Below are 13,585 nucleotides of genomic sequence, written 5' to 3' on the forward strand. Positions count from 1 at the left end.
CATATTCGAATAGGATCATAAGGTACATAAATAGTTCTTCTCTTATTCGAATAGGATCGTAAGGTACATAACCGCATAAAATCAAGCTGGGAATGTATGTCAAAATGTTCTTTATTCTTATGTTCTTTATTCTTGCACGGTTGTATAACTGTGAGAAATACATTCTATTGTATGAATATTTTTTTCTCTGTGAAGCTTTAATAAATACAAAGTTTTAAAAAAAAAAAAAAAAAACCCATTCACACAATTATCAAGTCGAATCCTATATAATGTCCTCAGTGCGACCCCTAGCGGCAACTAGCATTTTAGTTGTCAATATTTTATGAGGGAATCAGCTCACATTCAATTGGTTTCTTAGCTCGGAACGTTTGTTTCGCATTGTGTGTTTCCGCCCGGGAACGTTTGTGGAAAGGACTGTTGGCGATGCTTTTTGAAAGAACCGACTGATACAATAAAAAACACATTGCTGAACTCGTGCATGGCAACGTGAGCGAGTGAAGGCTCTGTAAAAGCCAGGGGGCTATTGAGGTAGCGCGAGTCAGCTGGTATAGACTGGTGCTCACCGATGATCTTGCCGTCTGTGGAACAGTGACGAGATAGAAAGCCAGGCTCGGGTTTTAGTTAGCGCTGCTACAAAGAAGCTGTTAGTGCGAGGGACAGCAGCCATGGCGTCCCCTGGGATATTGGAAGAGTCCAGCTCTGGAGACGTCTGCTCTGGGGGCTGCCCGGACCAGTGGGAAGAAAAAACTGAGGAAGAGCTGCAGTGCCAGTTTGAACAGGCAGCAAAACATGTCCAGAATGTGGCCAGTGTGGCAAGTACGGAGCAGCTACTGTACCTGTACGCCAGGTATAAGCAGGTAAATTGCCTAGCAGTGGAACAGCTGTAAGCTTGCTATAGTAATATATTGCTCTGTAATGTATTGTCTCTCGTTTCTTTCTGCACTCAACGATGAGGCCCAAAGGATGTAAACACTGCTTGATGAAAAAATGTCAATTCAGTTTTCAAAAATACATGAATAAAAATGCTAAATGTTAATCCACTATTAGGGACTGGGGTGGCCTTCGTGATGCTGCCCTCACTTAACTTACCTGGGTCATGGGGCATAGTTACACTTAATAAAACTTAATTTTAGCTCTTAAAGTTACCAGGAGCATCTTTTTGCCAGCCCTGGTAACCTGCCAGTTGTTGCTGTTTGAGGCAAGATTCTTACCGTGCCTCATGATACTAGTTCCCCTGGGAATGCATAACCCAGCCAGTATTCTTATGCACTAGAGTGGAAGCCGAGGAATAGAATATGCTTACATGTGTGCATTTCAGGAACATCAGCTACTACAGTATAACCCAGAAGAGTTACCTGTTTACTCTGTCACAAAGTTTTTAGTTCATCCTTGGTACTATAATGTTACAACAAAATATCTTCATCTGGCTTGTTGCAAAAATACAAGTACATGTAAACATGTTGAAATTATGTTGGTATTATTACCATAAACCATATAATGATCACTGTCTAAAAATCCTTTGTCTTTTGCAGGTCAAAGTTGGAAGATGCAACACTCCCAAACCTGGATTCTTTGATTATGAGGGTAAAAAGAAATGGTATGAGATCTATTTGAACGGGTTGTATGTATAGAACATCAATACTGTGATATCATAGCATTTCCTTCATTATCACTGGTGCCCTGTGGCTACAAAAGATACAAAACTTAGAAAGTTCAGCAATCCATAATATAAAAAATATTTATAGTCATGTAATATGACATTTTGTAGGGATGCACCGAATCCAGGATGCGGTTCGGGATTCAGCCAGGATTCGGCTTTTTTCAGCAGAATTCGGGTTCAGCCTAATCCTTCTGCCTGGTCGAACCGAATCCTAATTTTGCATATGCAAATTAGGGGCAGGGAGGGAAATTGTGTGATTTTTTGTCACAAAACATGGAAGTAAAAAATATTTTCCCCTTCCCACCCCTAATTTGCATATGCAAATTAGGATTTGGTTCGGTATTCGGCCGAATCTTTCACATAGGATTCGGGAGTTCAGCCGAATCCAAAATAGTGGATTCGGTGCATCCCTAATATTTAGTATTCATTAATGAAAAGGAAGAGGAAGAACAAATCGTAGCATGTTGCATTCCACTGGATTAAGCTTTTACAGGAGATTAGTTTCCCACAAAAGTAAATATTTATCACTGGCGATTAATGTTCTGGTGTGGCCTATTTTCTCCAGTCATTTACATGATTGTACAGGTACCAAAAGTATGTATGTCACAGAGGAACTGTTACAATTTAAAACTGTAGTTGGAGACATTTCTCTTCTTGTATTGTGAAATGTATCAACTATTATATCCAATTTTCATAGGTCAGCAACCTGTTTTACAAAACAAGAGAATAGGGGAAAATTAAACTTAAGGGCAGTTCACTTACGCAAAGCTTCTTGGTGGAGGGCAAACTTGACATTGAACAAATTCTGCTGTGATTTTTTGTGTGTAGATCTGTCCTTGTCCTTTAGCACTTTATAGTGCCAGCAGCTAACTGCTTGCTCTTTGATTTATGCAATGTGTTGCAGTATAAACATCAACCTGGTACTGGTAAAGAACTGGCAAACAATCTACAGGACTGAAAATATCATCTTTTTATGCGGGTAACATAGATTCTACATTTCTCAGCTAAAGTCAAGAGCATATTTAGCTTTACAAAGGCAACATGCGGTTGCTTTAGTTCTATTTAGCATGTGTCCATGCATTTTAAAACATTGTGAAATGTCATTTTAGATTAAGAATTATTTGTGAATGAAGAAAATAGGCATTCATTTTTTGTTGCTTTCATTGTGATATGAGCAAGGTAAATAACAATCAGTAACCAATCAAAGCATTAGAATCATGTGCCTGAAAGTGTATTAATTTAAAACACATTTTAAACATTCACTTTTTCTCTCTGTGTTCTTTGATTCTGCATTGGCTTCAGGGAAGCCTGGAAAGCTCTGGGAGATTACAGCCATCAGCAGGCCATGACTGAATATATTGAAACGGTGAAAAAACTGGATCCAGACTGGAGTCCTCAGGTATAAGTCTTATCTGGGATGGTCCTTTTACATAAGACACAAGTGTTCAAATTGGGATTGGCCAGGCAATCAAATTTGCTAAAAAATATTTGTATTCGTCCAAATCAAATCTGGGTTTTGGTATATCCTTAATTATGTTTGCATTGCCTCTAGCGTTTTGGACTTTCTACCATTCTAGCCAATTTTTTCCCATTCTTTTAAAACAAAAACCAGTCCAAGAAAGTGGGTAAATAGTAGTGGTACAGTTTTTAAGAAAGTCAGCTCATGATCAGTTGTCCAAATCTAGTTTAAAAAAATCCTACAGTTTAAAGGGCAATTTCTCATGTGTGTAACTTCCAACTCATTAGTACAAAATTTGCTCCCACCAATTATGACGAAGACTAATGGCTATTCAAGTATGATGGGTGCATGACTATTGAGTAGTGCATGGTTATTGCTTCACATTATTGACACCCTTTGTTTTTTTTATATATCAGGGATTGCTTACAAAGTCTCTAATTCCGTCATACTGTATATGTTTATAGCAGCCAGAGCAGCTTGTTGTGGCTTTGTCTACTCCTGTAATTACATTTTGAGCCCTTGATCTTGTGACTCACTAGCTATCCGGATGTGCAACTTTTAATCTGCAGATGGCAAGGTTCTGCTAGCTGCCACTAAATGTCCTTTCCTATTAATTCGTGTAATCTGTTAAAGGAGGAAGCTCAATTTAAAAGGGTAGTTCACCTTCACAAAACATCATTTTTTTCAATTAGTATATGTATCACAGAGATATATAGTTGTAAGTGGGTTTTAAGGGCAGGTTAAAAAAAACTAACGGGAAGACCTGAACTGATCGATACATATTAATAATTTGCCTGAACATCCAGTATTAAAAATTAGCTTTAACAACCAATATGGATTCTTGTTTTAACAGAGTCACTCTCTCCAACAAAGAACATTTAAATTGATGTTAGAGTTTGAAGCGCAGATAAAAGACAGCAATAACGGAAAAATATATAGTAGACAAATACAAAGCTGCTTAGAAGATAAAAGTGTATTTAAAGTAAAGGTATTTTTCATTCTGGAGCTTATCTATTTTCCTTTAATGCAAATGTGTGGAAAATGATAGAGATTCTTGAACAAGTAAAACTATTCTAATTATTTGTGTGTTTTATTTAACTGGTCTTGCCTGAATTTAGCCTTGTGACTAGAGGGCTTACAGGGTTATACAAGTTCAGTATTATAGAGATTTAATTCCTTTTTGTGTTTTCATGCACACAAATGGTATTCAACATCTCAAACCAGGCATTCTATTTGGGGTCTAAGCTATCAAATCCCTGGAAGTCTCATAGAATATTAAATATTGATTTTGATAACATCTATCAAATTAGTAAGACTAGAATTGTTAAACATTTCTAAAAGAAACTGGAAGCTGGGATTCCTACAGGATACCCAGTTCAGTCTTAGATTAATCTACCTCAGGTACTGTGCAGCAGTCAGCATTACATTTAATTTAAATGTGTTTAATTTTGATGTAGGCATTCTGATCAGTAGGTGATGTCTAATTTTTGGGGCCTGAAACATAATAGTCTAGACATTATTCTGGACCACAAAGCCATGTAGTACATTCTGGCCAATTACAGATTTTTTACAGTTGCTTTATATTTTCTATTTGTGACTGTTTTTCTAATTTTGAAGTTTAAGGTTTCATTTTTCACCTTCTTCTTTCTAAAGCAATTTAGTTTGCAGCGTTATGGACTCTGCAAACTAAATTGATACATTTCTTATCTTTGTGCCTGCTGAGCAGCTATTAGAAATGATAAAATAGTCACTTATATTTCACAGATGCTGCTGAGAAACGTAGCAACTATTGTATTGGATTATAGAGCTTCTAGACTGAAACACCTAAGTACTTTTGTACGCTTGCTGTCAGGGCCAGAACATCGGCTGATCTGTTCTTTTGTAGTTTATTTGATCGGAATGGTTAGTGGCAGGTCGGGAGATGGGAAAGTCCGATCGTACGATGATTCCTATGATCGGAACTTTGCGTCTACGGCCAGCTTAAGTCTCATCTGGGCTTGGTATTATTTTTATGGTTTGTATGCATTCTAGGAAAGGTGAAAGGTGTGAACTTGCATACTTATTGCTCTGCCTCAAGTCCCCTCCAGTACATTTTGCTCTATTTTCTTTTTAATTTGTATTCTTATGAAGGTTACATTTTAAACTTTTCACAGTCAGCCAATTTGGTACTTTTATTGCCAGACCATTTTTGAGCATTTTGCACTTTTTCACTTTAGGGACCTTTCTTGGTGGGGTCGGTTGGTTTACACAGGAATACAATATATTAATTTTTTTTCCTAAACTTTCAAAATATGCTAGAATGTTGGTGTTATTCCACTTCTGTAAAAATATATAGGTTTCTATGTGTCTAAAAATGAAAAAAAGTTTCCCGTAATACTAGATAATACTATGTTTCCCGTAATATATCAGAAACATAATTTATTTTATTTATGAGAACACGGATTTGGAAAGATTGATGTCTCCTGAAAGCGCCAATACCAAATATATATAGTTTTATGGAGATTTCCCACTTGTATAGGCCAAACACTCCAAGCAGTACACAACCAAATTTTCAAAGCAGTGCTCCACAAAACTGCATACTTCTGATTTCATGCCAAGCTTTCCACTAACAGGTTTACCCTAGAAAACTATACATTATTGGAAAGAAAAGATTCTGACAAATCCTAAAGAATTAAATTTATATATGTACGCCAAACTACCAAGTTGCAATTCTTCCCTAAATTTATAATTTTGTGAAATTTTTAAAAAATTACCTCAAAGCTTCCAGTCTACTGCATCATATTTCCCACATATCATCAGGTAACCAGATAAAGCACCCTAAATATGAGCTCATGGGTTCCGTTGAATAGTTTGATGCCTGATATGCATGCAAGTATGTGGCATATTGGGGCCTCATAATGAAGACACGATACGAGCTATCAGCTCTGTAATTTCAGATACCCCAAAATCAACACATTTACAGCATTTTATGAGGGGTAAAGATACAAAAAAGTACTTCACCCCCAGAAAACCATATATTTTTAGAAAGTACACATTCCCTGAAATCCAAATTGGGTACGAATGTCTTTCTACTCCAAAGCATTAAACCACAAAGCTTTTCAAAATTTAGCGATTTTGGTGATATTCCCAAAAATCACCAAACTTCCACTTTGCAGCATCTTATCTCCCACATTTCATTAGGTACCAATGTAAAACACTCTAAATATGAACCCCAGGGGTCTGCTTAAAAGTTTGATACCGAATACATAGGTTTAGCGAAACAATTGACATGTAAAGACCCCAAAATCCACCTTGTAGATACTTATTTGATGGCTTACATTTACCCTAATTTAGAAGCACACTGCCAGTTTTATGTGTACTAAAAGCCTCAAACAAGTATAGGGACCCCTGAAACCATTTATTTTTGTAAAGTACACATTCTGACAAATACAAAATGGTTAGTTATGTATTTGTACTCCAAACTACCAAACTGCAAAGCTACTCTAAAGGCAGTGGTTTTTATGACATTTCTGAATATCGCCTAAAATTAGTGCTATTTGCCACAATTATGTCACACAATTTCTTAGATACAATGTAAAACCACCCTAAATATTAACATCAAGTGTCTACTGAATAGTTTGATGGCTAGGATGCTTAGATATACCAAAGCAGGTGAATGTTCTCGGCTGACTATCGCCCTGACTGCATATTATTTGCCACAATTGTTGTAAAGTACACATTCTGGTGAATCCAAAATTGCTAGAATTGTGTTTCTACTCCAAACTGCAAAATTACATCAAAAAATGTAAGGAACAACAGTGCAAGCATAAATCCACAATAAAATCACAAAAACCAAATACAATTAGGCAAATCAATGAAATAACAAAATAACTGATCCGAAAGCATGGTTAGCTGTCAGAATGCTTGATCCAATAGTGACTCTGTGAAATCAGTTTTGAGGAGAATAACGAGGTAAATTGATAAAATCAAGAATAAAAAAAGTATGATTGTGCAAAAGAAAATAAGCCAGAAAAGCAAAATAAAGCTAACGTTAGTAAAATGTGTAGTGTGTAAATGTATGTGTTTGTACAAATGTGTGTAAATGTGCAAAGAAAATGCACTTAAAGTTTCTGCATGCAGGAGGGTCCTTGACAGTCTTGGAGGATCCCAGGAGCGCAGAAATTACACAGCAGGAAGTGTGGAAGGGTCCAGCTGTATGATGTTCCTGCGATGAATCCCAGGTTAAGAGTTGGATTACTGCAGGGACCAATGTGGCAGCCCCCTTTTTGCCTAGGGGTTTGGTGGCCCATCAGACTCACTGCATGGTGGCAAATGCTGCTAGTGCAGCGAGGAAACTATTTAGTGGGCAGCACGTAGGTACTAAGTGCTTGGCAGTTTGAGCATTTTCCTGCCAGAGCATAGGACCTACGTGCTTGGCAGTTAAAGGGTTAAGGTATACAGTGGTGAATCAGTATTACTTTTGCTTGTGCAGCAATACCTGCAACTAAACATTTGCATTAACTTTTGATCAGTCCTGCATATGAACCCAAAGAAATGTTTGCCCATTCCTCAATACAGAGCAGCTTCAGCTCTTAGATGTAGGTGGATTGCCTCACTTGATCGACTTGCTTTAGGTCTTTCCACAACAATTCAAATGGCTTAAGGTCAGAACTTTGACTTTGCCACTCCAGAACATTCACTTTATTCTTTAGCCATTCTTTGGTAGATTTGTGATTAGGATCCGTCTTGCTGCATGACCCACTGTCTCGTTCAGTTTATGGACAGGTGTCTTGATATTTTCCTCTAGAATTCTCTGGTATAGTTCAGAACTCATTGTTCCATCAATGATGGTAAGCCATTCAGGACCAGATGCAGCAAAACAGGCCCAAATCAGAACACTCCCACCACCATGTTTCACAGATGGGATAAGGTTCTTATGCTGGAATGCATTTGTTTTTTCTTTCTCCAAATGTAACACTCCTCATGTAAGCCGAAACATTTCTATGATGATCTTAAGGAAGCTGTAGAGAGGTGGGTGGAATGGCTTTCTTCTTGCTATCCTTCAATACACACCATTGCTATGCAATGTTCTCCTGATGGTGGACTCATGAACATCAACATTTGCCAATGTGAGACAGGCCTTAGAAGTTACCCTGGGTTCCTTTGTAACCTTTCGGACTATTAGACACCTTGTAGTTGGAGCTATCTTTGATGGTCGATCGTTTGTGGGAAGGGTAACAACGGCCTTAAATTTCCTCCATTTGTACACAATCTGTCTGATTGTCAAAACTCTTCAGAGATAGTGTTCAGGGCCGCCATCGGAGGGGGACATGTGTCCCGGGCCTGAAGGGGGGCCCGACAGTGGTGCATTTTTGAAAGAACTGGGCCCCCCTTACGAGTGCCCGTGCCATGCGGCCATTTCGCAGGTTGCCGTATGCGGAAGTGCCGAACAGCCGAAGCGGCGAAAAGACCCGAAAACAGCCGAAGTCCTGAAGCGGCGAAAAGACCCGAAGTCACTAAAACAGCCGAAGTCCTGAAGTGGCGAAATGACCCGAAGTCACGAAAACAGCCGAAATAGAAGTCCTGAAACCGCGACGTCACGAAAGGAGGTGAAGTTGATGTCCTGAAGCCTTGAGTTCAATTCTACTGAACACCAGTTTGTGTTTTTGTTTTTTTAAAATCCCCTGGCCACCAATGTATTATTTTAATATTCTATAGGCCCCTGCCACCAATGTTTTTTTTTTTTTCGGGTCCTCAATTTTTTTTGTAACTTGTAAGGGGGCCCCCTTACACGTTACAAAAAAAATTGGGGCCCCAAAAAAAAATTTTTTAACTTGTAAGGGGGCCCCTGCCACCAATGTTTTTTTATTTTTTTAAATTTCTTAAAACATTTTGTTGAAAATTATTTTTGGGGCCACCAATTTTTTTAAACTTGTAAGGTGGCCCCTGCCACCAATGTTTTTTTTTTTATTTTAAATTTTTTTTTCAAATTTTGTAAAAAATGTTTTTGGGGCCCCAATTTTTTTTTAACTTATAAGGGGGCCCTGACCATCAATAGCTTTTTATAACTTGTGTGTGGGGGGGGTTTATGTTTTTAGCACTGATGTCTGTGTGGTCTTTTAACTGTGATGTGGAGTGGGCGGGATATGGGATGGGGCTTGGGCGTGCATGTGGGTGGATATCACTGACTCTTTATGACACCTCATTTGTTCCATCTACGATACACATCCACAAAACACCAGACTTTGATTTCACCTTCAAATTAGATGATACTCCTAAGGGTCCACTTACTTTTGCCACATGCAGATATTTTATTGGATCATTATTTTTTACAATAAATACATTACCAAATATTAATGTTTTATTTGTTTAAAGGAGAAGGAAAGCTACGGAGGCATTTTATTGCCAATAGATTAGCTGCAATAGTGCAAGCTAGAATGCTATATTTATTCTGTAGAATGTTTTACCATACCTGAATAAAAAACTCTAGAAGCTCTGTTTGTTTAGGATGGGAGCTGCAGTATTAGCTTGGTGTGACATCACTTCCTGTCTGAGTCTCTCCCTGCTCACTTATAGCTCTGGGCTCAGATTACAGCAGAGAAGGGTGGGGAGGGGGTAAGAGGAACAAACTGAGCATGCTCACGCCGGAGCATGGAGTTTTAAGCTGAAGACAGGAAGTCTGATACAGAAGCCCATGTGTACATAATAGAAGGGAAGAAATGCAGTGTTTCTTTTGACAAATGACTCTGTCAAAAGCAGCATTACCTTGAGGGTGAAGGTGGACCTTTCTGATAAGGCTTACTTAGTTTTAATCTTTCCTTCTCATTTAACTAGGTTTTCTTCATCTACTTTTAGGACTTGTTTGAAAATCAGCTTATGTTTTAGGTCACATTCATATAAAAATATAAAAAATGTAAAGGGTTCACAAACTCTAAGTGCCCTTACGTTTGATTCATACCCTTAGATCATCCCTCCCACGTACACATGGGGTTACTAGTCCTCTTTTTCTACTAACCTCTTGTGGTGGTGTGGTTGTACTGTAGTTTCTTTTCCAGGAATTCATTGGGTATTAATTTAATTTACTCCTTTTATTGTTTACTATTTTTGATACTTACACTTGCACTGCAGTATTTCCATTCGGCATTTATTATTGTATTGTCTTTAATTTGCATAAGAAAATGTATTAAGTCTAAATGTCATTCAGTGAGTTGCCTGTTGGTGGCAGTATGAGACAATACTCTCATTACAGACATTTATACCTTGCGTAGGGATTTATGTTTCATTTTATGTTATTTTTGGGCTTTTTCATTGTTATGTTTAACATTCTAGCTAGGCAAGATATTATAAATGTATTGTTAATATTTACATTATGTGCTGGTTTGCTAGCAGGAATTTTTCAAGGTATGAGGAGGTCCGTGACAATAACCAAAATGATTAACCCCATATTACACTGTTGATTAAAATGTGTTGGAAAAAAATTAATTTCTGGTAAAGCATAGCAGTTATCCCCCCCACTATTTCCATAATCGTCTAGTAGTGTAAGTCTACCGGGTAATGATACTTGGGTCAGAAAACTCAGACCCACACGCTTACAAGCCCAAACCCCTCTGGACTTCATGTGACCTAAAACAGAGAGGAAAGTGGCCCTGTCATTGAAGTCACCAAGGGGGAAGGTTGTCAAGATAACGGACTTCGAAGGCAGCAGGATTCACCAAACCCATTGCTAATAGCACCCCCCCCTCTTTGTGAACCAAACCTGTCCAACCTGTGGGTATACCAGCATGACATCGGCATGTATGAAAATCTAGATCATTCTCTTTAAAGGAACAGTAACACCAAAAAATGAAAGTGTAGTAATTAAAATAGTGTACTGCTGCCGTGCACTGGTAAAAGCTGTGTGATTTTTTTTTTTTACTATCATTTATATAAATAAGCTACTGCCATGGGGGCAGCCATTCAAGCTGAAAAAAGGAGAAAAAGCACAGGTTACATAAGATACGCCCTGTTCAGTAAAAATGTGTTTTATCTGTTATGTGCTATGTAACCTGTGCCTTTTCTCTTTTTTTTTTTTTTTTTTTTTTTTTTCCCCCTAGTACTTTTTTTTCCATACTTTTGTATAGCTGCCCCATGGTTATACAGCAGCTTGTTTATATAAACTATAACTGTTTGCTTTCTGGAGCAAATGCACAACTTTTACCAGTGTAAAGCAATAGTAGATTATATTTTAATTACTTTGATACACTTTCTGTTTTTTGGTGTTACTGTTCTTTTAACTTCTGTGGTGTATTTAGGGTTGCTACCTTTTCTAACAAATGGTACCGGCTGGTGTGGGGGGCGGGAACAAAAGAGGGTGGTCCATGACACAAAGGGGCGGGCCACAAATAGTGCCACAAAAGGGGCGGAGCAACACACACGATGGCCAGAAGCATAAAAAAAAAACGTAAGTTCTGAGCGAATTGGGGGCAGGCCAAGGGCTTTTTTAAGTGTATTACAAATTACCGGCAACTACATTGCCGGTAAATTTGTAATACCGGCCCCGGCCTTGGCAGGTGTTTTACAAGGGCTACTGTGTATGTGTCTTAAGTTTGTGGGCACACGGCTGAATACTTTGCTGCTCTCAGCCTGGCAATTTTTTCAGGCTGAGAAAAGAGGATCTGCTTCCTGGCCCTGTTCCCCTTTTAGCCATGAACTCATTCAGTTGTACTTGTGAAGAAAAGCGGCATAAAGATTATCTGAACTTCCAGATATAATTGCATACCTGATTCCACAGATTGAGGAAAACCATGATAACTCCAGTGAGCTATTTCCCACAATCCTTTGTGCTGTCAGTGTAATGCAACCCCACCCATACCTTGTTCCATGTAGAAATAAAATAATTTTTTTCTGGATGTTTTTATGAACCAGTTCTACGTAAGCCCCACTGGATGAGCTCATGTCAAAATGGTGGTTTATTTTCCCTTTAAAGAATATGGTAAAATATATGGTGCTTTTTAGTAGGTAGTGTGAAAATAGATTTGTGACTGCAGTGCACTAGTGATGTGTGGGTTGAGAAATTCTCAATAGAACAGAATAAATAGTTAAGCCTTCTAGAAATCTGTGAAACCTTGCAGCTTCACTTCTGAGGGTCAGGTGAAGATTTTGCATTGCGCAACTTGTGTAGAACCCCCTCCCATCTCTGGGAGGTTGCAAGTAACACTTCTGGATATGCTTATTTTTAACACTGATTTGTTTACAATAATTTACTTAATACCCTTCAATTCAGTTGAACAGTGCGATTGGATATACTTCATTGGTTGGATCATCAATGGTGTCACCTGGGGTTGAGATTCCTAACCCCTATTAAGTGTGTGAGTTATAGCCATGTTTAGAATTGACATTTTTAACTAATCTATATTATCTAATAATATGTCGGAGAACTTTGTATAAAACTATGGATTCATTTCCAGTGATGCCGAAAAGGAATAGAAGAGCTGGTATCATTGATATGCATGGCTCTGGTATGCCGTATATGATCCCACAAGGCAAGCCATCTGTTAGTGGCTCTCCATCTCTTCCTCTTACATGGATACTTCACTTGTTGCCCAGGGGAGCGTTTTGTAAATGAATGTGTTATGGTTGCAGTGGGAGTTAGTTGTCCCTATGCTTTTGGTTAACTGCCCAGTGTCTGGCATGTGCACATCATTTGGCTTTTTCCCTGTGGGACAAGTTAAATGTGAGAGGGCGTAGGCTGTCAGTGATCCTGTAGTCTCTTTTGCTAGTGTTCTTTACCTCGGCTGTTTGTATTCCTCCCCCCATCCTGCTGTCATCTGCTAGAGAAATGCAGGGATTTGGGCCAGGAGAATGCTTCTCCTGGGGGATCCTTTGCTCTCCAACTAATTGAATTATGGGTTTGATGTCAGCATGGTGAGAATACAAATCAAACTGGAAGGGAGGAGGCAAGGAGTGACTAAGGGACAGGACTGCTAGCCAATAGCTGAAGTGGTGTGGTGAGTTTGATTTTCAGAGCCTTAAAGATCCAAGGTCCTATTTTTTTTTTTTTAGTGCATTGTAATGTCGGTGTTTTCACTTCAGTCTTCAGGATAGCAGCTGATACTGTTGTATTGCGGTCTATCTGATGGAACTGCTAGCTGCAAAAGGTCATATGTGATACTGCAAGTGACACTAACCTTTAAATTACTGTTTCTTTTCTGTTAAAAATGTTCAGATAGTTGGATGAAGGGAAAACAGACAAAATTGTATAGAAATATTTGATAGGAGGAGCTTGACAGAAAGTTGAGACTGGCCCAAGAACAAAATGGTCACTATTGATTAGGTAATAGTACAACTGTGTGTGTACACGTGCCTGTTTGATGCAATAAGATTGTCTGTGTACATGTTGTTTTTTTTTTTCAAATCAGGTAATAGTGCTGCTCCAGCAGAACTCTGCACTGAAATCTGTTTTTCAAAAGAGCAAACATGGGGCCAGACATATTGTCAGTTTACCATGT

At 38.5% G+C, this 13,585-nt stretch overlaps 1 protein-coding gene across 8 annotated transcripts in view; it reads left to right on the forward strand.

Moving 5' to 3' along the window:
- acbd6.S (acyl-CoA binding domain containing 6 S homeolog) overlaps positions 1-13,585 on the forward strand; it is an 84,358-nt gene that overhangs the window by 39,075 nt on the left and 31,698 nt on the right. The window contains exons 1-5 of one of the 8 annotated variants that reach the window (XM_041591441.1): positions 318-857; positions 1,533-1,597; positions 2,565-2,639; positions 2,963-3,059; positions 3,973-4,107. In XM_041591441.1, the coding sequence (XP_041447375.1) occupies positions 666-857; positions 1,533-1,597; positions 2,565-2,639; positions 2,963-3,059; positions 3,973-4,107 (564 nt within the window). In that variant the 5' untranslated portion in view covers positions 318-665. 8 annotated transcript variants of the gene reach the window in all.

Source organism: Xenopus laevis, chromosome 4S (assembly GCF_017654675.1).
Source record: "Xenopus laevis strain J_2021 chromosome 4S, Xenopus_laevis_v10.1, whole genome shotgun sequence".
Taxonomy (NCBI): domain Eukaryota; kingdom Metazoa; phylum Chordata; class Amphibia; order Anura; family Pipidae; genus Xenopus; species Xenopus laevis.